The 26,876-nt window shown below is 39.6% G+C and overlaps 1 protein-coding gene and 1 long non-coding RNA gene across 2 annotated transcripts; one reads left to right on the forward strand and one right to left on the reverse strand.

Annotated features, from left to right (window-relative positions):
- RDH10 (retinol dehydrogenase 10) lies at positions 1–26,421 on the forward strand. The gene is made up of 6 exons (XM_074552524.1): positions 1–760; positions 1,232–1,470; positions 21,045–21,143; positions 22,443–22,588; positions 22,919–23,050; positions 25,018–26,421. The coding sequence occupies exons 1-6, from the start codon at positions 469–471 to the stop codon at positions 25,139–25,141; spliced, it is 1,032 nt and encodes a 343-aa protein (XP_074408625.1). The 5' UTR covers positions 1–468; the 3' UTR covers positions 25,142–26,421.
- LOC141730988 (uncharacterized) lies at positions 17,574–22,447 on the reverse strand. Its single transcript, XR_012582840.1, has 2 exons — positions 21,742–22,447; positions 17,574–19,644 (listed from the first exon to the last, which is right to left on the reverse strand). It is a non-coding gene; the product is annotated as an uncharacterized LOC141730988 (long non-coding RNA).
- Positions 26,422–26,876: the final 455 nt, after the last annotated feature.

Raw genomic sequence — 26,876 nt, forward strand, 5'->3', positions numbered from 1 at the left:
GACTCCCGCCCCGAGCGGCGCAAAGCACCGGCCGTCCCGTCCCCGTTCCCGTCGGGGACCTCCCCCGGCGGCGGGGCGGAGCGGGGCGGGGGCGGGGGGTCCCGGGAATGCGGGGCGGGATGGGCCGGCCCGGGGGAGGGGCTCGGCAGCCCAGTCCGCCCTATATAGAGGGGCCGAGCGAGTAAGATGTTCACTGCCAGTAGCGGGGCCGCGGGCGGGACGGGGCAGGACGGGGAGGTGGAGGGCAGGCAGGCGGGCAGCACCGTGTCCGGGCTCCGTCCTCGGCGTGTGTGACTGAGGCGGGGCTGCGGGGGTGAGCGGCACGGAGCGGGGGAGCTCGGCGGCGGGACCCCTGTGAGCGGAGCCTCCCTCGGTGCCCGTGGCGGGCGGTCCCGGGCAGCGGCGGCTCCAGGTCGGGGAGCCGGGCGGCGAGCAGGCTCCGTGCCGCCGGCCCCGCGGTCCGGCAGCATGAACATCCTGCTGGAGTTCTTCGTGGTGACTTTCCGAGTGCTGTGGGCGTTCGTGCTGGCCGCGGCCAAGTGGCTGGTGCGGCCCAAAGAGAAAAGTGTGGCGGGGCAGGTGTGCCTGATCACCGGGGCGGGCAGCGGCCTGGGCCGCCTCTTCGCCCTGGAGTTCGCCCGGCGCCGGGCGCTTCTGGTGCTGTGGGACATCAACACGCAGAGCAACGAGGAGACGGCGGGCATGGTGCGGCACATCTACCGGGAGATGGCCGAGCAGGCGGCCGCTGCCGCCCCCGGAGGTAAGCGGCGGGGCTCCCCGCGCTGTCCCCGCCGCTCACCTGCCCGGCCCGGGGCAGAGCGAGCCGGGGCTGCGCGCCCTGCGGCTCCAGCCCGGAGCAGCGCTCACCTGCGGCCGGCCCTGAGAGCGGCTCCGCGCTGCAGACCGCCGGGCGCAGGGGTATCAGACGCCCCGACGGCGCTTGTGCCAGCCAGAGCCGGCCCTGTGCCCGCAGCCGTGAGCGCAGACCTGCTTCGCGGAGCCCCGGACTCCGGCGGCTGCTTTAAAACCTGCGGCTTTTCCTAAAACACGTAGCAGCGATAGTAAATAGCTGACTCCTGGTGTACTGCAATGACACCAAAGTAAATAGAAGTTTTGGTGGTTTGAAATTGTATTTGCTGTTTCTGCTTGAGCTACTTGTTTGAATGTCAAAATATGAGCAAGAACTTTATTGCCCCCCCACCCCTTCTGTTCTCTTATCTGTGTTTTTTAGTGGCTGGAGATGGAGAGAAAGATGTGCTGCCCCATTGCAACTTGCAGGTTTACACGTACACCTGTGATGTGGGCAAAAGAGAGAATGTCTACTTGACAGCTGAGAGGGTCCGCAAGGAGGTTGGCGAGGTGTCTGTCCTGGTTAACAATGCTGGTGTGGTCTCTGGGCACCATCTTCTGGAGTGTCCTGATGAGCTTATTGAGAGGACCATGATGGTTAACTGTCACGCACACTTCTGGGTAACTATGAGCTCCTTTCTACTGTCCTTTTTGGTCCTTTTTGGGAAATGAACTGCTGTTGCAGAACTCCTGTCTCCTTGAGGTTTGCGCTTGTTCTTTTTCACTTGTAGGATCACTGCTTTGGGTATTTCTTGTTTTGAACTGACTGTTCTGTATAACAGGAATGCTGGTATTAAGATTGTTAACAAATCATTTTAAATCAGCTGCGTCCTCCTAGAATCCAGAGTTCTAAGTCTTGTGGTCATTTCTGTAGCTTTGGATATTATATCCTTTACAAGCAATAATCTCAGAATCTCCTTAAAGGTTGTTACTGCTAATGAATGGCTTCTTTCCTCACATACTCTTCTGCCAGCACATTAGCAACTTTAATATACTGTTTTAATGATCATTACAATAGCAAACTTGCACATTTCAGGGAAAAAAAATCTTTAAAACCCCTTGAAAATGTTGTTTGAATTGCCTTGGAGGCAAATTGTTCCTTTTGGAGGCTGGGAGGAAAGGCAAAAAAGATTTCTCAAGAAATCAAGCCAGGAACACTTTTTCAGGAATTCTGTGTATTTATCCTCATAGCTTTCTCTGGAGGCTGCTTGTAGAAGTAAGAAAATCTTAGCTGTGGTTTCTGGGATGATATTGTCTCCACAACTAGCAGGTGCTAATTAAGGAGAACAAGTATGTGGTCTTACTCTTTTTGTCCATCTAAACCTTGTTTTCCCATGTGCTTTATTTTTAGACCCATAGTGGTGTGGAGTTACATAAATTGGAGTGTTGAAGGAGGGCATGATGCACACTTGGGTTAGCATTAGCTGTCAGACTGAGACCATTGTTAGTATTAAAACTGTTCTTTGATTCCTCAAATAAGGTTATGAAATACACTTGCATAACAATGAAAGGATTAGGCAATCTGAAATATACTTTGACTTAAGGTAAGATCAGTCAAACAAGGTTTTTCATCATACAATTTTATAAAGTGCCTCATCTTCAAAACTTAGAAGGCCTTCACAAGCTAACTTTTTAACATAGAAATGAAATGCTGTTTCATAACCCTAAAGGAGCCCCTTCAAATCTGCACTGTGAAACACCTAATGGCAGAGCAGTCTCTTTCCAATGTATTGTAAAGCTTGCAGAGAGTGCACAGGAGATAGTATGTTTAGAAGCTCTTTTAAAGTCTCAAAGTGTATATTTTAAAGCAATCTGAGAGGTTCTGAGAATGCTTATGTGACTTCTTATAATTAAGAGTTCTGCGTGTTCTCCTTAATGAAAGTTAAATTGGTGCTTAAGCCAATAGAGATGTGTAGTAGATTTAATGACTGTTATTGATGTGGCTTAAATGTTGAATTGACAGTTTCCAAGAACTCTAAATTATGACATCACCATGAGTTAAAATATGGGAGGATCCTAAATTCTCCAGCTGTTCTTCCTTCAGGCCTAAGTCATACACTTATAAATAACAGTTTCAGAGACCTTTTTAAAGCACTCTGTGTGTTCTAAGTCTCTTACAGTAATAGAAAACTAAACTTAGATTCTAGTATTGCTATGATTGGGTTTCCATAACAGTTCCATTCATCTAGCTCTAAATGTTAGTGTAAAGGGGCTTTAAAAAAAAAATATTCCAAGAAGGTATAGCTATGTCTGGACTGCGGAACTTGAGATTTTGGCTTAAGTTTTAAAGGAGTAGTCAACACCCTTTAGATTTAATTGAGGATCTGTTCATATGTAAACTTCCTGTAGATTCTGTGTCCTGCTTTGCTTTTTTTTTTTTTTTTTTTTTTTTTTCCTCTGTTGGCAAAACTCTTTTCCTTGTATTCCCCTTCATGGTCCCAGAAAAGATTGGCTGGACCAATAGTGGGTGGACTTCTGTTGAAAGTAATACTACTTAATTCATAAGATATCATCTGAATCAGCTGATTTGAAGCCAACTTTTTTGATGCAAGTCAATGCTGACTTAAATAGAACAATGTGTCTAGATGTGTGAAGTCTTATACAGCTAGTCTTTTCTGTGTCAGCTGAACTGGTGGTCCAAAAGCAAAGCTAATACTCTGGAGCATTATGTAGGCTTTTAAGTATTCTTGCAGGGTGTTTAGTCCAAAAAACTGTAAATGGATTTTGTAAAGACATGGATCTTGCATGTAATACTGCTTCAGTAGTTAAGTGTCTGTACTTTCTGGGGTTTTGGTGTTTGTCTTTTTTTTTTTTTTTAATGTGGTTTGGGGGAAATTCTTTTTCATCCCTTGATCATTAATCAAGCCTTGATGTGTTTCTACATAAAAACTGAAAATAAGGCTCTAGTACTGTCCCTTGAAACATTTGACATCAGATTAATTGCCTGTTCTCTGTGCAGAATGCAGGTGATCTGATCTTGCTTTTATGCAAGCAGCTACCATCGAAGGCTGCCCAACTTCTGCAGTAGGCAGTGACATGAAAATCTGTCACCGTTTTGCTGCTGTGACTCCAACTGGGCTGTGCACCATATCACAAGCTGGCAGTCCAGAGAGCCTTAGCAGCATGCAACAGCCTAAACAGATGCTTTCCATTTTGCTGACATGCATGATTTGTGTAATCCTTCCTATGAGTGTTCTATATAAAAATGTCACCACTGCATCATGTAGCAATTTCCACAGCATAAAATCCACTGCAGTATTAAAAACCTGTTATTTCATGCTGTGATAACTTGAATGCTTCTGATATTGAAAACATAGGGACAAAATCCATTCCTGGTTTGAAAAAAGCCAGCTTTGCTTTACTATAATTTGCAGATGCATAAAATTGTAGCAGGAGTGTAACACTATCTTTCCTGCCAGTCTATTGCAAGAATAATAACTTACTTGGCTGCACTTGTCAATTATTAGAGCTGAATTTCTACAGACTAGAAATTTTCTTTCTATGCTGTGTCAGGATGCAAATTTCAAAAATGCTGTCACAATATAGCTTGGAGCTCTTACTAAATCAGATTTTAGTAAATATAGGAATTGGACTTTTTTCTTGTAGTTTTACAATAAAGCTTAAGTATCAAAAAATACTGTGGTTTGGAGAATGGCACCATATCAAATAAAGCTACAAACTCTTAATTTTGGGACAATTTGAGAGTTTTGTACCTACTCTAACACTTCTTCTGGAAAAATAATCTATTGCTGGATAAGTAAATATTAGTATTGGACATCACTATAATACCTGGGCAATCCTTCTAGTTTTGGTCATGGGGGAAGGGCCAGTGCAGGGTGATGAGCAGGTTCTGAAATTCTGTGACATGAAGATCCTCCTGTACAACAGGTCTTCAGTATTCAGCTCTAAGAGATCAGTGATCTGTGTTTCCCTGTCATGGGGATACTCCAAATATTTCAGCTTATAGCTTTTTTCCTGGAGTTCTCTTCAACTTACCATAAGGGGGAAGCAAAAGCATTCTGCTCCAGCTCTCTCATATTAAAAAAAAAAAAAAGAAATCCATATAGAGAGTGACTAAGGCCCAGAGTTTAAAGGCTTGTGTACTGCTTTCTTAGTCTGGATTGTTTGTGGTTTTTCATTTATTTACAGCTGCTTGATTTTTTGAAGATATGCTGGCATCTCTGTAGGAATTGAAGTAATTTTCAGATGGTCTGACATTGGTGGGGGGAGATAAATACTGATTAGAGAGGGAAACAGTAATAAGGTGTTTAGGGCATTAATGAAAACCTCTAAAATTTAAATATACCTTAGGAAGATGGTTAATGCAGAGTTAATAAATCAAATACCCATTGATGCAGCTGCTGTACTTATCAGTCTCATTAGACTCACAGGATTGCTAAAGCCTTGGAGGGGCTATAGTTATCTATAATGTATCAGTATTTATGTATTGTTGTCTTCTCTTCAAGCTCCCTGGTGTTAAATAAAGCTCACTTATGCCTATAGTTTGTTTAGTTCAAATACAGAAGTATTACACATAGTGTGGACACAATCTTCTATGGAAGAAAATGCAGCTTATGATATTTGGGTCCATACTCTGCTAAGTCTTTTGGCCTCTTGGCATGATTTTTAGTTCTTGCTATCAAATTTAGGATTCTAGCACTGATGATCAAATATAGACAGAATATTCCACTAACAGGCCACCCAGCTATATTTAGTATTTCAGATGAGTGAAGTTAGCTTAAATCTTTTTTTCTTTTTAATGATGCACCCCAAGATGCTTAAGTTCACTTACAAAGTTTAATCTATGTGTTCTTGACTCGTTTCTTTGAAAAATGAGCCGGATCAAGTTCAAGCAAAACATTTGTACGTGATCCAAAAAGTATCATCAAAACTAGCTCTTCCCTTGCTCAATTATTCCAACTCCATGCCACCAGTAAATTACCCTGGACAGCACATGTGTTTCATATACTGTGGTGGCATGCTGGGTAGTGAGTATGAAGGAAAAAGCAATCATACTCTTAGCTATGGAAATAGCTGTATTAGTCATACTTAAAACTTATAAGTGCTTTGGTATGGTTCTGCTGTTCATCTGTTTCTACGTTCATTTCTCAAAAAAAGAGAGGGAATCTATCAAATGAGAAAATACTATCTTCCAGATGCAGGCCCTAGAAAACTACACTTTCCCATTTTATAAAGCAGTGTACTTAGCACAAGTTTTGGAAAATAAAGGGGTGTATATATATGTTTCTGGAGTTCAAATAGGCACAGTGCTATTGGTTCAGAACTTTCTTCATGCGTTTACTTTATGGTCTACAAGGACTAGCATTGTGTCAAGCACAGTTGTCAGTTACCATCGTGCAGTCTTTAATTTTAGATCTTGTATCTTGCAATTTTTGTATATCTGAATCTTAGCTTTGTAATCATGTTTTAGGTATAGTGATCAGTTAAAAAGCATTAATTTTTTTAAAAGTTTTTTTTTTTTATGCAGACACCAACCCAGACCCTTTAATTAGGTGCCTGTATGTTTGAGCTTTGACCATAGCACCACTCTTAGACCAGTTTCAGAATAGTAATGGAAGAGGATAAAAATGACTCTTTTGGCAATGTACTCATTTGAAGAGCCAACACACATAACTGAGTGTGTAGGGATGGGGTGCTAGGTAGGTCTTAGTCTTATGCAAAACGCCTCTTCATTTGCCTTGTGTGGGAATCATGAGTTTGAGCATCTATAATTGGGATTCCACAGTGCTGCCCACCAAACTGTAGTTGTTCCACGTTTTTCTCAGCTCTATTCCCTTAGGGCTATTGAGTCTGTTCTGTCCTGGTTCTTCATTGTCTACTGTATCTTGATGATAAATAAGTAGTTACATATCAAGGAGTGTGAAGAGAATAAATTACAGCACTCTTGGTTAGTTAGCAACACTCAGGGCTGTGGGAAAATCATATTGAAGATTTTTTGAATGTGTTACAACACCAGCCTTCCTACGTATACTTTCTGTGCTGGAGCATCTTCCTTGTATGATGGAGAATGCTGACTTTTTTTGTTCAAATGACAGCTGAATTTGTGCGGTTCCCTTCCCTTTCACCAATGATGTACAGTGTTTGATTTTCATTCCAGTCAGTTAACAGCTCTAAAATGACCTTCCATAATGTTTTCCTTGAACTGCTTCAGTTACACCTAAGCTTTTGTGACAGCTTCTCTCAGACATACTTTGGAATTTAATTTGCCGCACCATTTGAAAGGCACACAGATCTTAGAGTCTCAAGAAACAGAAAATAGAGGTTCTCAGATTGTGACCCATGGAGTATTTGTTGCCTGTAGATTGGTGTCCAAGGTGGTAGCACAAGGTGTGATCAGCCATTTACTTCCATTCACTAAACTGAATAAAAATACAGTGAAAGCCGTAATGCTTCATAGAAAAGCATTGTGAAAGTTCACTTAAGGAAAGGGAAGGTTCTCCTGAAGAGACCATGCCAAGACTACTTGAAACATATCTGAAGTATAAATAATTAAGTGACTTGCAATTCTACATCCATCTAATATGAAGCTGGAGTTGCAGTATAGTATAGAGGTAAGACACTTGGGAAAATCTCACTCTTTGGTGTCCTGTGACTTTTTCTGAGGCTTGGAGACTTGTCAGCAAACTGTGTGAGTGTTTTCAGGATTGCTAATCTTCTCTGAAGGCATGGTCCTGGATGAGTGATCAGTGTGATGGTTATATTCCTTCTTCTTATGGAACACAGTAGGTCAGCTGAATAAGCAAAAACCTCTGACCTGGCTTTGGTCTGCAATTATGCAGTTACTTGTGAAGGATGTGGGGAGACAGGAAAACCTTGAATGTGACAATGGTCTTTGCCAGTGTGGTGCCTAACCTTGTTACAAGTGGAGAGAGCAGCTCTTCAGTGTTTCAGTGAAATACTCATCTAAAAGGCCATGTGTATGCCTTTCTAGTCCTGTAGAGGTTAGGAGGGCAATGGAGTTTAAAGTTCCATATTCTTCCATCTGCAGGTAACATCCACCTTTATTTTATGAAAGCTGGCTAAGTTAATTTTGTGTCATTATGTTATTTACTTTCTGTAATAACCAAGTGACTGTAGCAGAATTGGAGAAGACAGCTGTGTTCGTGTGCTCAGTGGTGGGGAAAAGCAATCCCAATTATGATGCAGCCGAGTGTCCTGCTAACCCAGTGTTTGCAACACTGCCTAAGACCTTTCTTAACTGATCAGTGTGGGTAAGCAATCCTTTTTCATAGCTCTCAGTGTCATCAATTACTCTGACTAGACAGGCTGAGGAAAGATGAATGTTATGTTTTCTAGCACCATCTCTGTCATTTTAGCACGGCACTTCTTAAATCTTTTCTACTTTTATCCTTATCAGCTGTGAACTATTACTCTCTCCCAATGCTTCTCATGCTTTGATTTCGCTTCCGGGATTTTTTTTTTTGTGGGGAGGAAAGGATTTTGTTATGTACTCTAGTACTAAATCTTTCCACAATTCTCTGTATGTAAAAACCAGTGCCTCACTCACTTGATAAGCCTTGCTCCCTTTGACCTTTGAGGTTTCTGGCTATTGACACTGATGGTAAAACTGAGTTACTGATACCTCTCTGTCTTCTGTGAAAAATGGCAGATGTCCTTCTGCAAAGGCAAGCTGAAGCTGATTTGCATGTGATGCTATGTGCTTTTACCTGTGGTCTTAGACTTCTTCATCTGCTAAAAATTAGTCTTTCAGTCTTTCAAAATGCAGTTACAGTATAGGTGAGTAGGCATAGACTTTGAGATTCATAGAATCTTAGGGGTTGAGAGTTTAGTTTGAAAGCAGATATGTCACAAATGGGGGGAGATTTACATCTGTGCTTACACTTTTGAATGAACACTCTGTTCTTGTAAATAATTATATTAGTAAAATGATTTATATGTCAGTCAAATTAACACTTGAGTGAGTTATCACAACTGGGATGGGAGGGCATGGTAGGCCAAGATATGCTGGAACACCTGTGGAGCTGAGGTGACTGCCTTAGTGTGAGCCTTTTGAAATTCAAGTTTGTTTGGCTGTTGAATTCTGCACCTAAATGTGCCCTGGTGCTGGTTGCTTCTGCCATCTGTTTGAACTTGTGTGACAGCTTCTCAAGCACTCCCCTTTTCAGCATTGTTTTGAAAAAGCTCACAAGTGTGTGTTTAAAAGTAACTTGTCCAAAAGTCCTGTTGATCTAAGATGAAACTACAAGACAGCTTTGTGATGGCAGTCTGTCTTGTGGGACCATCCCTTGAATCTGTATCTTACCTTGCACTAGTTTTTATATTCAGCTGGTGTTAGGGTAAGCTGGTTCAGCTCACTAACTTGTCTGCAGGGCAGGGAGGAAAGCTGCTAATTTTCTTGCCCAAGTTGATTCATTTTTCTGTTTGAAGGCTGGAATCACCTCATCAGCATTTCAGACTTGGAGTAGCCAATGTGTGGGAGAAACAGTGAAGAGGAATAGGATAAAACCACCTAGCTGAAAACCTGCAGCTCTGTGGTTTTATTCAATGAGCCTCTGTGATTATCCTAGTGAAACCTCATCCTTAGAATTTTTTTTTTGAGTAGGATTTACATCCTCTAAATAATTAAGTAGTCACGAATGATTCCAGGCTATAACAAATCCTCCTCTGGCATAACAGTCTGAATATAATGACTTGACTTCAAAAGAGATGGCAGTATTTTAATTACAACTGTTAAAAACCCTTAGATAAAGGTAGGCTAGTTTTCTGTACGCATCAGGTAATGTTGTGTTAACAGCTTTAGCTTGTTTACCTTGAAACAATACTATGATTGCCGTGATCTCTGTGCCTACTGCACTGTTTGACTTCTCTGGAAATCAGTTTTACTAACACAGAATGTGGAAAAAAAGCCCAGGCTGGAGCCATGTTTCAGCTTGTGGGAAATAAGCATAGTTTCCATAGACATGCAAAGGAAGTATTTCTCTCTCTGAAGACTCACCCCCTAAGAAAGTGAGTAGTTTGCTGATGTTTGTTTAAAATGCCTGTGCAAGCAAAATCTTTGAAAATTGCATTAGTTGCTGGTTTAGTCACTGTATTAGCTGGAGTCTTTTGATCATTTTATCCTTTGTTGGCTTATGAAGCAAAAAATTTACCTGCTGAAACTATTTATTTTCTGTACACCCTTTTGTGGAAGGGTGGGGAGAAGTGGGAAACATAAACACCTGGGTTTTTAAAACCTAAAAGCTTCATGCATTTTAGAAATGTTACTTCTTGTTCAGTGAGTTACTTTGTAGGAAGTCATAGTCTTTTAGGGTCTTACTGTTTCCTGAAGAAACACTGAAGTTAAATCTCTAGTTAAATCTCATCTTCCCTAGATTTCTGTTTCCACTAAGACTGCTATGTAGAAAGAGAAACCTTCCTTCTAGTCTTGTTCCTCTTGTGAGATATTCAGTTGTAGCATAATCACTTTCCTTGTTATGAAGGAAATTATTCAAAACAATGACTTGGGGACTGAGTTGGGCAGGATGAGTAAAGTGACTCAGCTTTCATCTGCCTGCAAGTACTCTAGGAATTGTATTGTTACAGAGGTACTGGCCTTAAGGTATCTATAAAATAGGGCAGTCCCTTTCTGCTTAGCCACTTCTTAAAAAGCCTGCTACATAAATCATAAAACATGAATGATGACTTCATATTTTCCGTAAGTGGTTCTGACAGTACTGTTCTCTAGTAATGTTTTGGAAACCTGTAGACTAAAATACCAAGCTTTACTAAATAGTCCAGAAGATGACTAAGCTTATGGCAAGCTGAAGAAAAACGTGGATTTAAAAGTTGGATTCTGTTCTTGTTCACTGAACAAAATATTCTGAGCTCTTATCTAATAGCTTTTTCTAAAATGAATTTGTTATGTGGATTTTTCGCAGACTCATAGGGGCATGTTTTCATTTTTGTCAAGATTATCAAATAGCTGGCAATAAATAACTGCTCTCCAAATGGTTGGACATTTGCTGCAAGCTTGTGCTAATGAAGGTGAGGAACTAATGTGTTTGTTGCACTAATGTCAACATAGCTCTGAAACACTACAAATCCTTTGACACAGCCATTTGTCAGTATATAAACAAAGCAGAATTTCTAGTGACTTGACTTCAGCAGGGCTTAAGCCACCTTTTGTGGAGGAGAGTAGGCAAGTGTTAACTTCCTGTTTTACTTGAGTAGAAAACTCTAAAGTAATTTCAAATTTGACATTTCAATAAACCTATTTTTAGGTCATCTTTACTGATAGATCTGCCTGTGGAAGAATACAAGGTTGGTGCTGCTGCCTACTCAGACTGTAATTTAAATTCCTGAATTTGCAGGAGTATATCTGTGCTGTCACAGCCACCTTGGAGCTCTTTGTTAGTCATGGCTCTGTAGAAAGCTCAAATACTGACCTGGAAGATTTGAGCAGAAGGATTCACTTTCTAAGATGCATTTTACTTTTCAGTGGCTGCCAACTGTGTAATACTTCATTTAAATGAATAGTAATTGTGGTTGGATAGCTATGATAGTCTGAGAGTAGAATGAGATTAATATTTAATATTAGCTTGTCTAATAAAATGCCTTTGACCAGGAGGGAAGAGGCCAGCTTTTTGCAAGTGAGTACTTTGAAACCTTTGGTTCTTGTGCTCATTTATGCCCTAAATTTGTGCTGTCTGGAGAAGTCTGCAGGTATACATTTGTTCCATTTTGGTCTAGACTTGCTTGTTTTATGTGTAAGGTGGATCAAACACATAGCTGGGCCTCCAATGGCCCTCTTACTATGCTATCTTTCCTCTATTATTCAGTCTCATATTCTAGATTACTTTACAACAAATGTCATTGGTAATTTAGGTTTTGCACTTTTACATGACTTAGGCAGAGATGCTCTTTTTCACTGTTCATTGCTAGCTGTCAAGAATCCAGTATGGATTGGTCTGACCAAGCTTTAAAACCATTAAAATTCAAAGTGCAAAAAATTGTTTGTGAGGGCTCAGAATGTCCTAAAGAAGCTGGCATGGTAGTGTAGTTACTGGAGGACTTCTGGTAGCCAGGGGGACATAATTAGTTTTTGAAAACAGTATGGAACATGTATTTGCTGAACTTGGCTGAAGTATGTTTTTTACTCAAGAAATTCAGCTGGGTGCTCTGCACTGCTTCATTGGGCCCTCCCTCCAGCAGAAGGGGCTTGTGACCAAAGGAGAAGGAGAAATTGAAGTAGAAGAGACACTGTTTCAGATCAAGATAATTTATTACAGGCAAGAAGTGTTGTCAGAGAGATACAGGAGAGATGTAGCAGAGGAGTTGGCATTCTTTCCAGTTAGTTAAGATTCTGCATGGATAAACTTGCAGTTAACACAGTGATGAAGAGTGCAAGGTCTCTGCTGGCTTCTGAACTTCTTCCTCTGTGAGAGAAAGAAGGAATGGGTTGAACAGGGAATTAGTGTACTTAAGTGGAGAATCACAGAATGGCTGAGGTGGGAAGTGGCCTCTGAGGGTCATCAGGTCCACCTCCCCTGCTCCAGCTGGGCCACCCAGAGCCAGTTGCCCAGGCTTGTGCCCAAACAGTTTTCTGATTCCTCTGAGGATGGAGATTTTCACCATCTCTCTCGGCAACCAGTGAGAATGTGCTTTGTTTCTTGTAGCTGTATGAAATCAAAGACTTGCAGACTCTGGAGGGAAGAAGTCCAAATATATAATCAGTGACTGAAGTGTACTGCTGCATACATTGGAAGCACTTACACATCAGCCAAACCATATCAGCAAGGTGGATATGGACAAGTTGGAGTGCATTTATGGTTTTGTGTAGGTACAAGCATGTCCTTTAAAGGCAACTAGATGTTTGTGCAAAAATGACTGGTGACATATAGACATTAGAAAGATTGGACACTTTCCATCTGAGGATGGAAATCATTTTAAAAAGCAGATAAATCTAAAATCTCCTAGAAAAAAAAAATACAGAAGTTCTTGGGAGCAGAAAGGTGAAAACTGATACCAATAACATAAAGGCTCTGAATTCCATTTGCTGGTATAGTGATAACAAGAGTGGTTCAGCTTGAATACCTCAATTTCTTCATGCCCAGAAACTATATATAGCAGTGACTCCTAAACAGATGTGAAAAGTGTTCTTTAGGAGAAATTAGGGCTGCTTTTGCCTGTGTTCTATGTAGCTAAACCCCTGCTCTAGGTTATGGTGCCCAAAAAAATCTAGTTTGATGCAGTGGTGGGGAATGCAGAAAAACTTTACTGAAGAGAACTTGAAGTCTGATTAGCGGCAGAGCACTATAAAGCTTACAGTGACACCTTTTCCACCTTGATGCTCAAGAGGCAAGTTTCTGAAGTCAGAATTGTCTTTCTTAGGTAGTGTTCTTGAGTACTTAACCTACACTTTAGATGAGAGGGAGAGCAAAGCTGTTTTCTGCTCCAGTATGGGGTGAGATCACAGGAAATTAAGTCCTTATAAGGAAGGAGGGGGGGACAATGTAGTGATGTGACAAGGCAACAATAATAAAAGTTTCTGTTGCAATGTCCTTCCCTAAGCATTTCTCATATCCCTCTCTCTATAGACACAGCCTGTTTCAACTAAGCCTTGCTAACAAACTATACAAAAGACAATTTAGTCAAGCAATGTTCAGTTGCCCTAGGCAGAGCATAATTAGTTCTAGTAGTAAAGAGTGGAAATCAATGATTAATGTTTGAGAGATAACTAGTGGTATTAGTTTCCTGTGTGCTTTTTTTGTTTAATAGCATTACTTATCTTATCTTTACTGTCTACCCATTGTAAACAGCTTTGTGGCACTAAGTTCTGATTAAGGAAACTATTTAATTCAGTTTCAGCTTTTGTCTGATAAACTCAACATGAGTTAGCTCCATGTAAAAAAGGAACCACTATGATAACGAAACTCTTCATAGGATAAGTGGTAACTATTGGCTTTGAAGACTGGAGAAATTCTGGAACTGAACCCTCAACAATACAAATGCTAAACAATGTAGTAATGTAAATGTGGGCTGTAGCATAGTTATTCTTCTGCAAATGGTGTGACAGATGCTTATTTCTACTAACAAACTCACTTACAAACTTCCCTAAATAGGATTTAATCTTGTTTTGTACAACTTTAATGCTTCTCAGCTGATTTGATATGTCTGTTGAGAAACGGGGGATTTTGTGTATGTGCATTGGTCATGAGGGTAGAGAAAATTGCTTCCATAAATTAATAATAAATTATAAACCAAGTGAATCAAGTAATAGCTTATGTTTTTACTAATCTAAGGCTTCATGTACTTCAATGCAGTATTTCATGCAGAGTTGGGAGAGAAGTATGCCTATTTCTCAGTAAATTAAAAAATGTTTTAAATGAATTGATGTTTCTTTTTCATTTGTGACTTAACGTCTTGAGGGTATTTCTTTTATTACCTTCACTTCTTAAACTGAGTAGATTTATCTCGGTCTACTAATGTAGGCTATCCAAGGTATTGGGGAGTGTATGTGTGGCTTTGCTTCTGTGCAACTCATCGTCATTATAGACTTTTGTTTAAGTCTGTCATGTTCTTTTGTGGGCTCCCGGTTGCACAGCAATTGTAGCATTATTACTGTGCATGTATGTTAAGCATTAACTGCTCGTGCAGTTCAATATTAAAGGAATCCCTGTGGCCCCAAAACAGTGGATTTTTATGTGAAGGACAAATAAACCTTCAGTGAGAACTTAAAGGTTGTGTTGCCTGCTAGGAGATAAATAACAAAGGGACTTGTTTTGAGATGAAATATTGGAAGGTCTAGCTTTTTTTGTTCTGAATGCAGGGCCTGTGCAAGGCACACTTGAGGACAATCCGTGAGTAGTTTCCTATTTTGCTTTTAACACAAAAACTCCTGATCCTTTTTGCTTCAAAAGGATCTGGGTAGTCCTATAAAAAAATTCAGAGAAATGTGACTTTATTTTTTAATTCATTACTTTAGGAAGACTGTGTAATTCTGACCTATAGTTCATTATCGTTTCTTGTGAATAGAAACCAAAGAACAAAAATCGTTCTAATTTCCACAGCTATTCAAATATTTACTTAGACAGTGGCTAATTATCCAGAAGGGGCCCAGCAGTTCTTGAAAACAGTCAGTAGAGACATCTGAGGTCCTTTAAAGTACAGCTTTGGTCCCTTGTGTTAGCAAGGTCAACAGTAGTTGTAGACTTCTGTCTGCCTGCTGTATTCAGCCTATTACTGTCAGAGCCACATCCTTTGTATTGTGTGGTCTCTCTAGTCTTCAACTCACTACTTGGTATTTTCATGTAGTCATAGTGCAGTTACTATTCCCATTTTAAGCTAACATTTCAGAGATGCTTGTAGAAGGATCATTCAGGAAGGATGTGGAGACTATATGGGAAAAGTAATTGAGATGATCGTACAAATGAGAAGTGATTATTCTCAGTTCTCTTTGGAACCAAATAAAAAAGCTAGAAGGAAAGTAAATGGTTAAAGACAGGCTTGCAACTTCATACTTTGCTGCATGAGAATGCATTTTGGATATTACATGCCTAACTTTGATAAATCCTCCTATGAAAGAGTTCTAGGGTATATTTTCAAGGCATTTTCTTAAACCATTTGATGATGACTTTCCCTGTAATCCTGTAAGAAAGGTTTTAGCCTGTGTTTATAAACTGTATATAAAGTGGCTGTCTTCTGAAAGGAGTTGGGCTATATGACTGTAGCTGAAAATAACTTTAGTGTGTTTACTGATAAGCTTGCCATGGGGGTTTTCTGCCTTTCAGGCACTTTCCTTTCCCTTTCAACATATATAGTGGTGCATTAGTGCAATACCACATAGTTTGGACTACCTTACAGGTAGGACTGCAGAAAATTAGAAGTGCTCTTTTGTTGGACCTTGGTGCACTTGTCAATTACTGGAATGGAGAAAGGAGCTGGGGCATGTGGAAATCTCAATTTGGTTCTAGGGTGGAGTGGGCACATTCTGTCCTGCACAAGAGTAAGAGAACTTGCAATGCTGTGCTGTAGGCTGTGAAGAAGAATGGGAAGAAAAGAAGACTCTATGTCCATGCTAAAGGAGAAGCAGAGTATAACATGTATTTTAGATTAAAAACTTTTCTTGTCACTGTTAAACTAACAAATTAGCAAATGTGGGGCAGCAAGCTGCTATGCTCTCTGGTACCTTAGTTTCTAGAGATATCTGAATGTGAGTCCTTGCCTAACCACACCAGTTTTGCTTCTTGGATTTGCCTGAATAGTTTTTAATATGAAGATGAAACAATACGTTTACCCAAAAGTGCACTCATTTGTGCTGTTAGGTAGTTGCTCTGGCCATCAGGAATAGCTGTGGCTTGGGAGAAAATGCTTTCTCTGTTATACCAGTACACCGCTGTTGTGTATAACTAGTGATGTGAAAACTCACCTCCTTTGCTATTCAAAAGAATAACCATGCTCCTTACCTGAAGGAACTGTGTGGAAAATGAGCTTTGGCATAGACTTAGGCATAAAGATACTTCAACCTTACAGTAATACAGCTTGTTTATGCCATTAAAATAGTTTAGAAAGGCTGTTGAGAGAAGGCAGAAAGTACGAAGAAATGTACTGTATTGAAAAAGAGAAACCTAAAGGACCTTATGTGTTGGTACCTGTTTGTTTCTTTCTTTGCTATAAAGGCAACTCTCTAAACATGAGGCAGCACATACTTTTCTACTTTGGTGTGCTTTCTGCATTCAGAATCCATTGTTTTGAGCTGCATACAGCTAACATTGTTTTCTGTGGATGCTTGCTTTCTTCTTTAAAAATAATTAATCCAAAATTTAATTAAAAAAATCACTTTCCCAAACACAGTATTTCTTCATATTCTCATTTGCTGTATTTAGACTAATTTGTCTTGACATTGCAGCTGTGCTGCTCTTTGTGTTTCACAATCTTTGGAGTTTTGTTTCATTAAGAATGGAACTAAAGAATTTGGGGAAGGGGAGGGAAGAAGTGCTAGACTGTTAGAAGTTAATTTGCCGTAAACCAAAATGTTGAGAACAGATTACGAAAGCTATGAAGTGACATGTAAATGCTTGTTCAGTTTCACACTTGTGAGAAATAAGTCATTTAAGCTGTGTGCACATGAAATAGAAGTTTGGTTACAGCTACTGGGAATAGTTTGGTCTTACTGGTATATTCAAAAGCATAGAGGAACATGCTCACAAGATTAGAAATTGATCTCTAGGTTCCAAAAAACTTAAAGGCTGAGCTAGTTTGAAAAATTAGCTCTACTCTGTTCACAACAGCTGTATACATTCTGTCTCTCCTACCTAGTTTCTATCTATCTAAAGTATACTGCAGGTTAGAAAATTCATTTTCCCACTATGCTTTTGGGGTTTGCTTTTTGATTTTGGCTTTTGTTGGGATTTTTTTCCCCTTAAAAAAAGAAAAAGGTAATTTTGGATGAAGAAGATGCTTAACTTGCATTTTTCAATGTTGAACACTTGCATAACTTCCCTGACTGTTCGCCCTGATGCATCACAATTCCTTTCATCCTCTATATTCTACTTACTGTTTTCTCCTCAGTGTTGAGAACTGTGGTGTGTTTGTCATGAATAAATGACCCAGCTCTGACTTTAAATACTTCTGTGTTTTGGTTAAATGTCTTCCTGTGCAGCTGTGAGAGGTAAAACTGAAGCTTTGAGGATCAAACCAGAAGGCAGATAGTTCAATTAAACCACTTGACTTGATTTGAATTATTTTGGGGACCTGGTTCATGACCTCTAATGCCATGGACAAAACCCATCTTTTGCTTGGTGTCTTCTAATTTTTTTTTTTAATGGAGGATTAGCATGTCCATGCATCACCTCAGAAGACTAATGTGGTCTGTGTACCTGTTCAGACAAACTCCAGATGGGAAGGCCACCCAGGAGGCATCTTGCCTGAAACCAGTCAAACTCTTAACTAGTTTGTCAGCAGCACAACAAGCACACAGAAGACTTCAGGTCTGGTAGGCAGATGTAGTTGAAGCTGAAAGAAACTAGAAACAAGAAACTAGGTTGATCTGGTTTATGTAATGGGTAGAAAAACTGGGAATCAGAGTATGGAGGAAGTTGCTTTGATCAAGGACGTGTGTGGTGCCAGAAGCTCAGTAAGAACACTGATTTATTTAGGGATTGCTTATACTACGAAAGAATAACTTCACTTTGGGATTGTTTTTCCCAGCGAGAGGAGGCTGGGAGGAGCAGTGGGCAAGCATTTACTCTGAGCCTGGAAATGCATCCCCCGGTAGGGTGTGTCTGCCTCTGACAGTGCTTGTTTTCAAGTGCTGACTCCCAGCTGCTGCAGATGGCTGGAGAATGGCAGCAATCGAGATGGCTTTCTCTAACATCCATTTACTGGAGATGCTGATAGTGGACTGCTAAGTTTTCTACGTATGATAGTTATACTATCTTTATAGACTCCCTCAACTTCAGATTTTAAGTGGATTTTTGGGATAATATGCCATGACAAAGTATAGGGCTTGATCTGAACAGGCTGTCTCAGAACACTGAGGTCCGATGCAAAGATTTCCATGCATTTCTAATTGTCTTTAAAGCAGAGGAATTGTGGGTTTTTTCCAATTGAGCCATAAATGGCTTTTAAGTGGTGACTTAGGGGAAGTGGCTCTAGTTCTGCTGCTGGGAGTTGTTCAAGTCTGCACTTGAGATGCTGAAGACGTCACCCAAAAGTGTCCTCAACAAGCTGTATTTTTCATGTACCAATTTCATCTGGTTGAAAATGGATTACTCTAGCCACAAGCTCTGAAAACTCAATTTTTATAACCTTTATGCTTTGACATAGTATAGCATAGTTGAATGGGCTTTCTGAAATTTACTAGTCTGGTTATTTTGCATATTTATATATATATATACATATATGACTTTGGAAATTCTCTTCCTCAGCCAAGCTAAACATAGACACTTAAAGACACATAGTTCACCATATTAAAAACAACAGAAAAAAAAGGAGAAGAAAAAGCAGCGCCATAGCAAAGATAATTGGTGCACTTGTCTGTTCATCTCTTGGAAGACAATACTGACTCATGCCTTGAAAGCAGTAGAAAAAAAATCTGTCACTACTTCTTTCCCTTCTTTCTCTACCCCAAGACAAGCTTCAAGGCCCCTTTTCTGTAGTTGCTGTGGTTTGCAGCCAGAGCTTCAGTCTGCATTATCAAGCTTTCTGGCAATGTGAGGTGGCAATCAGTCATTCCAATGTGATGTGGACAGATAGCTGAGACATAAGTGGAAAGTGCTGATGAAGCTGACAAATGTTGGGGAGTGGAGTAAATGGTTTAGCAGGACTGAGCTGGGAGCGTGGATGTGGTGCAAGGATAGCACAGAGGATCAGGGCTGGCATACACACTGTTGGTGTTGCAGTGTGCAAGGCAGGCTGCAAAGAAAGAGCGCTCTGTAAAACTTCAGTGCTGTCCAAGCGAAGCCTCTTTTTCGGGTGGCCATGCCCGATGATGACTCGGCTTTGTTGCCATGCAACATGGGAAGAGAGGCTGAAACTTTGTGTGCCTGGCACAGATTAGTTTAACAGCAAACTGAATTCTTGTCAGAGGCTCTATGTAAGAGGTTTAGAGATCCCTGCCATGAGGAAAGAAACAAACACAAGGCAGCTTGCTCTCAGATTATTTTTTTATAATTAGCTTTGTTATGTAATTATGACAGAATCTAGGAGTTGTATGAATCAACAGTAGAAAAGGCAAGGAGTCAGGAGGTCTGTTAATCTTCTATCATCTGCCGGCTGTCCAGTGAAAACACTCTTTTGTGTGGTGTTAGGAGGTCTGGATTAGTCATTTAACACCTGCAGGCAAAAATGTTGTACAAGAACATGTGAAAATCATTAGAGCAAAACTGTCCTGACGTCTGTGATTGGAAAATGCAGACAGCATAAGAATGGAATTAGATGGATTCAGCTGTAGTTTGCATGTCTTTTTAAGAATGCAGCTGACAAGGCTCAGACCAACAATTAAGCAAGTAGGAAATACTTAAGGGGCATTTGCATTCTCTGAGTTTGTATAAAAATTACATGGGAAGAGTTGGTTTTTGGGAGTATAAAGCATTCATGGTATTGAGTGAGTTGGAATAAATTAGTAGCTCTGTCACTAATAGATTAACATATTAACTAGGCGTGTTTGTGATTAAAAAGCATTGTCTGAAGTTCTTGGGCAATTTAGAAGTGATCTTGTATAGTACACTGACACCCTAAAAGCTGAAGTACATCATAACTACACTTACCATTTTACTGCTTCATTGATTTTTGTTGTAAATATGGTGCCCTGCTTAATAATTATTTTTAATGGGGAAGTGTTGAGTCAGCTTCAGAAAAGAGATGACAAAGATAGGTATTTTGGTAGGGGTGATCTTCCAGCAAGTACCTTCAATGTGTGTTGCTTAAAACTTAATTTTTTTAAGGGGTTAACTCTGACTCAGGTTTTTAAACAGAAACAAACTTTGTTATAACCAAAGTATAAAAATTGGAGGTTAAAATTAAAGTTTCATCTTGAGACTTGCTTTGAGTTTATTTCATTTTTAAACTTTTAAGGAATTAGTAACACAAATGTATATCTTTTTAGCTATAGCAGTGCTATAGATATTAATAAAGATGCAAAGTAATTTAAACTAGCAGATATTGGCTCTATTGTAGGTAAAAAGTAACAACAGCAAAAACTCCACCTGTAGTGTTTCTTTTAATATAAAGGTCCTAAGGCAGTAAGTTACTTGGATAAAATTAGCAATATCTAACTTAAAAAACATTGTCAATAATTAGAACTGATAATTGGTACTGGTCTCAACAGAGATGTGCTGGATGGTGTAATTAAACACTTTGCATTTCATTTTCTGTCTTTTAAAAAATGTGGCTTCCATTTTAAGGTCAAATTATCTCCTTCTGATAACTAGTCTCTTCTAGTAAAATAAACACGTCTGAGCTCAGTTGATCCTTTAACCTTAGGATTTCTGCAGATATAATCCTTGCTGCCTTGCTATCTGGATTCACAAACAAGCTGTAGGTTTTCTGTTAGCATTTTTGACAAACTCAAGTTCAAAACCTGTAAAATGATTGTATTTCTATATTCTTGATGGTAAACTGAGAGTTTCTGAGAACTCATTGCTAGTGTAACTTGTTCATGAAGTGGGTTTTTTTTCCTTATGTTGCTTATGTTGCTTATGTGTACTTTGTTTTTTGTTGTTTTCTTTTTGTAGACCACTAAAGCATTCCTTCCCAAGATGCTGGAAATGAACCATGGACACATTGTGACAGTTGCAAGTTCCTTGGGGCTATTCAGTACTGCTGGAGTGGAGGTTTGTTAGACTATAATGAACAAAAAGTTTGGCACTTTTTGCCAAAGATATTTAAATATTATCAGCTAGAGGAAGTAAGGTCAAATCTTCAAAGATATTTGGAGATTATGGTGCTAAGTACCATATCAACACATGGCTCCCTGTGAGTGGGAGCCACAGGACTTGGGCAGGCATTGCATTCATTTACTTGGATGGTGGAGTTGGTCCTGAGAGCAAAATCCTAGGATGGCTGGGGCTTTCAGAATGCCAGGTTATCTTTGAATTACCTGATGAATTTAGGAGCTTGAAAGGAACCATTTAGCCTATTCCTGTCAAGATATGCAGTGCTAAGCTTGAAGCCAAAGGCAAGGGCTTTCAAAAGTAACTTTTCTTGTTTCTGTGGGGAAATGACTGCAAAAGTTCTAGAATGTATGGCTCACCTGCTTCACTAGCAGGTGTTTGAAAACTCCAGTTTGTGAGACTTGTCTGGTGCATAAAAATAAGTTAGGACTACAGCTTGTCATTTTTTAAAGTCATTAGTACAAATGCAAGTGTGAACAAAAAGCATTCAGTTAGTGAAAATTAATTAAGGTGTCTAAAATAATAATAGTCTTATTACCCCATAAGTGTAGGCTTCTTTGCAAACAGGTAAGGCTCAATCCAGGACCTTAAACTGCAGTGTTTCATAACCTAAATGAAGGAAGATGGTGTAACTTTGGGCTTTTTAGAGTGTTTACTGTCTTGAGAAAGTTACAAGGAATTTCCTAAACTGGGTGTGACCACCAACAGAGATGGACACATCCAACTGAAAACACACTAAGTTCAGCAACAATAAAAAGTTATTGCATAGACAGCAGTAGTGGTTTTGTGCATCTCATAGAAAAACTCAAATCTTGGTTGCATCTTCTGTTGAAACTAACCTTAAAAGTAACACTTTTAAGATTTTTACACCTATGCCCTGCCAACTCTTCAAGCTTTTTCAAATCTGGCCCAAGGTAGTATTAGGTATCTCAGTCCTTTGTTGCAGCATTTATTATTAAGCAAACTGGTAATTGGAGTAACTTGTCATGTGAGCCTGCCTGATTCAAAGACTTGAATCCAAGGTAATATCCTCCTACATTCAGCTTTCCTGCTTTCATGATTCTGTGCTAATTACCTCAAAAGTAAAGTGATAAATGAGTTGATGTGGTGCTCTATTCAGTGGGTGTCTTTTTGTAGTTGCTTTCAAAATCTGTGCAGAATCACCTCAGGTATGCTGGCTTTGAACATCATTCATATTTGTTCCTTTTTTTTCCTCTGCTTCATTCCTTGCCAACACAGGATTATTGTGCCAGCAAATTTGGAGCTGTAGGCTTCCATGAGTCTTTGAGCCATGAATTGAAGGCTGCTGAAAAGGATGGAATTAAAACTACTTTAGTCTGCCCTTATCTTGTAGATACAGGAATGTTTAGAGGGTGCAGGATCAGGTGAGTAGAATTCTCCTTCTGCTCTGTGCTTGTAGTGCCAAAAAGTATTAAAAGATACTTTAAAAGTATTTAAAGATAACTCAAGTGGTACCATAAAAATATTAAATATTACATCTGCTTTAGTGTATGTTAGTGTTAGACTCAAAAAGAGACTTTCTGAATTCACTGTCTTCTGTCCTTTTGTACACAGACAATGCAAGTTTTGAGCTATAGTCTTTGTAACTTAACAGTGAATATAAACAAGTTCCAATAAATTGAGTTAATGAACTGTTCACTGGGGTCTATGGTCCTTTGGGTATCATATTAATCTGTCCTAATCAAATGTTCCAGAAAAGAAATTGAGCCTTTCCTTCCACCCTTGAAACCCGAGTACTGTGTGAAACAGGCTATGAGAGCCATCCTTACAGACCAGCCAATGATCTGCACACCTCGCCTCATGTACATGGTCACCTTCATGAAAAGGTAAGAACTGAAGTGCCAGTTATTTGGCAATGCAATCACAAAATTCCTGAGCATGTCCAGTTTCATGATACAAACACCCTCCCACCCACACAAGCCATAGGTGCCATTTTGCTAGAATTCATAAGTCTCTGTTGGCTTGCAAGCTTGTAGGTTGCTTGCTTGGGAAGCTTCATTTAACCAAGGCCCTGTGTATCTATGCATCTTTGTTTTAACCTTCTTGCATCTTCCATCCTCCTTGGATTCCTATTTTCTTTTTAACAGACTATTAATTCCACTGTTTGAGTTCCTCTTTAGGAATGGGGCATAAGGCAGCTCTCAGCAGAGGAATGTCTAGCTGCTTGTTTCTAGAACAAGTGTGTGAGGAGGCCCTTCCTACCTGCAGGTTCTTCAGAACTTGCACAGATATAGTAGATAAACTGAAAATTGGTACTTTCAGAACTAATTTTCAGAGTCTTAAGTTTGGCAAAAGGTCTATTTAAAGGAATTACTTCTTTCATTCTAACACACTGCAGTTTTAGAATGAAAACTGTTTTAATCTGTAACCAGGCTAACATTTCAGTGATGCCAGACAATGCAGGAGCTGCTTCAATTCCTGTGATATAACATCACTTGAATTCTAGTTTATGGAGAACAGCTTCACAGGCATCTGTGTTTTGTTTTAAATCTGTAGTGTGTGGGAGGAACATATAAAATATAGTATTGTATTATTTTATTTCTGCAAGTGATGATTGAAACTGAGCACCTTGGTGTTTTTTATTCCACTTACAAGGTGGTTATTCTCCTCTGGCTCTAGTGTCTCTTGGTGGACAGAGTCACCAAAAAATAGAGGTATATTGACTGCTCATCTCTTTCCTGGAAGAGAGATGTATGTGTCTATTGTGACACCAAATGAAGGCCACTGTCAGTATATTTAAGAACTAACTCCTTCACCCAGAAGCTCAGAGGGTGCTTCAGTGCTTCCTGCACAGGCGATGCCTTACAGCAGCAGCAGCCACATCAAAAGCCCTTGGTTCAACACTTCAGCTTCCAACAGGGAGATCAAAGCTTCTGCATAATCTGTGCCCCAGGCAGCAGCCTTTAGATCAAAGGCCCTCCAGTCACTGCACAAGCAGTGCTGCTGGCACTGGAGACACCTGTACCAGTGACATCTACTTCTTGGTGCTTCAGTGGTCATCACTCCTAATGGCTGGAACTGTACTGCTTGCCACTGAACAAGTGCCTGCTGCTATTCCCAGGGCCTGAGGAATCCCATTTTATTCTTTCACTAGAGCCCCTGAGTATTACACTTGAAATAAAAACAATATTTTGTTCATGTGGGAACAAGGGGAGGATCTGTAGCCAGGTATCCATCGCATAATGACCTCTTGGAATTTTATCTGGAGGGGGGGAAGGAAATTGCTCTTTACTTTGGACCTTTCTTCTTGAGGATGGATGATTGAGTTTAGAATATAAATCAAGGTTGTTAGACATCTGGTGATCAAAGAATGGCATTAACTAACACTAATCCCACATTAAAGAATATCTTCGATGTCTGATGACCTCTGCTGATGTGGCTTTTAGCAGATGCCTTGCTTTTACCAGGCCTTCTGTAATGCCCTTGCCCCCCTATCCCCCCTGCCCCCGTTCTTTAAAACAAGCTATCACACTTGTGAAGAAACAGAAAATCTGGTCTAAGATGGAAGCATGTGAATAAACAGCTTCTTTCTCCTTTCTACTTGCCTGTATGATTGGGACTCTAGAATTTTAGTTCTCTCTGAAAGTATCCCTGTGAAATAAAAATCCCTTAAGTCTTTTAAGAAGAATTTCCAATAGGTATTACATTGTTTTTAGGGAGACCAAGTACATAGTTCGTGTAAACACATGTACTTAAAAGTGTGGTTTTAAATACATGCAGAGTACATACATACAAAAAGCAGAGGTTTTGTCTCATGCTGTCTTCTAACAAATCTATAACCTCTTTTTTCCAGTATTCTGCCATTTGAAGCTGTGGTATGCATGTATCGATTTTTGGGAGCAGACAAGTGTATGTATCCTTTCATCGCTCAACGGAAACAGGCTACAAACAACAATGAAGCAAAAAATGGAATCTAACACTTTTGGATGGACTAACATTTATAGGTGAATGCAATAATGTTACATGACTGAATTGCAAAGTGCACTTGCATCTAACAGATGCAAATGTCAACATCTTACTGTGGCATTCTCTTGGGTCCTAAACCTGTGTATTGAACTCTAAAAATCAATGGATTTTTATATACTGTAAATAAAACTGACTAGAGTACTTGGGAAATGTGATAGGTAACTCAAATGAATTTACAATGTAGCTGCCACCATTGTCCTTTAGAATATCACTGTATGTACAGTAAACTAGTCATACTACTTGTTGTAGGGATGCACTGTGTGATATCTCCTCCTTAGTCTGCTAAGGCTTCTAAGAGCTGTCTCCAGCCAGAAGATGGAATGCTTCAGAAGTGGTTTGACTTTCCTTACGTTACTTAGGAAGGGAGGGAAGTTTTGCAATTTAAGCTACTGCTCATGATCTTATAGCAAATTCAAGGACAATTTCTGAATGCATCTCTTCACTCGTTCACCCACGTTCTCTAAAGGACACATGGCCAAATTGTGGTGTAATTCTCTTTTGTTGCAACTGTGTGTGTTCTATTTAAACAAAGATGAAAAGAAATTTGTAAATCTCTGCCGATTCAAAGGCAAATGAATGTCTTACATACTGTCAAAGCAAACTTGTACTGGGCATCTGGTTTTTTTTAGGAATGCAGTCAGTGATTTCATTTGACTTTTTTTCCAAGTTGACTTAATTTGAAATATGCTGTGTTCCATTTCCCTCTATATGTCAGAGTCCAATTTACTATTATGGACTACATGTTTCGTTTCTTCTTCCTCATTCTTACTTCTGACGGAGTTCCCCCACCCCCCCAAGGAAACTGTTGTGTTGAATTCTCTAACTGGACTTGTGCCTAAAAGACAAAGCAACTCAGCTGAAATACAAACTGTTTATGTAAGTGCTGGTCATATGCCAATTATTAGCAAAGGAAAAATAGAATAATGCCTGATGCAACTCTACATTCAGAATATGAAAGGATGTAAAGATTTTTTTTGAGTTGTACTCACGTTGTAGAACAGCAAATGACATTTTTACAGTATTTTTTGTAAAGCGAACAATTTTGTGCCTTGAATTTGGTAATCTGTATTAGTGAAGCATTGTAAAAGTGAAATTCTACCTCTGTATCTTAATGTATACCATCCACTTGTAAACTACTATCAGAAAAATTGTGATTACTTTTTTTTAGAATGTCTTGTCAAATAGTGACCAATGCCTGTGGTTATTAAAGTGAGCCACTTTTTCCTTAAAACAGTGATTGGAATGTTTCCTTTAAAGATTGAACTAACACAAACTACTTGTTCCACAACCCTTTGGTGTCAACACAGATCAAATATTTATGGTTCAACTCCTGTATCCACTTTGTCAGCTACATGGTTTACAGTGTAATCTTCTGAAGGCTATCAGTAGGTACTTTGAAATTGAGCTTCTGACAATTTTGTCTTCCAAACTCACTGATGAAGTAGGTGGTTCAAGAGGTTATGAAGAGTATTAATTTTGGTGTTCTATAGAGCTGCTTTCAGGTCTTGAAAAAATGATCTGGTGTGGATGCAGTTTCAGTGAGTTGAAAAGTAAATGTAGTTTCAGTACAGCTGTAGCTATTACTGTAGTTATATACATAGCACACATATAAAATAAAAAAAATTGGTATCTGTGTCAAGAACAGTGTTGTTAACTAACTCTATTTAGAAACTAATTGAAAGTAGA

The sequence above is a fragment of the Zonotrichia albicollis genome, chromosome 1 (assembly GCF_047830755.1).
Source record: "Zonotrichia albicollis isolate bZonAlb1 chromosome 1, bZonAlb1.hap1, whole genome shotgun sequence".
In the NCBI taxonomy this organism is placed as follows: Eukaryota; Metazoa; Chordata; class Aves; order Passeriformes; family Passerellidae; genus Zonotrichia; species Zonotrichia albicollis.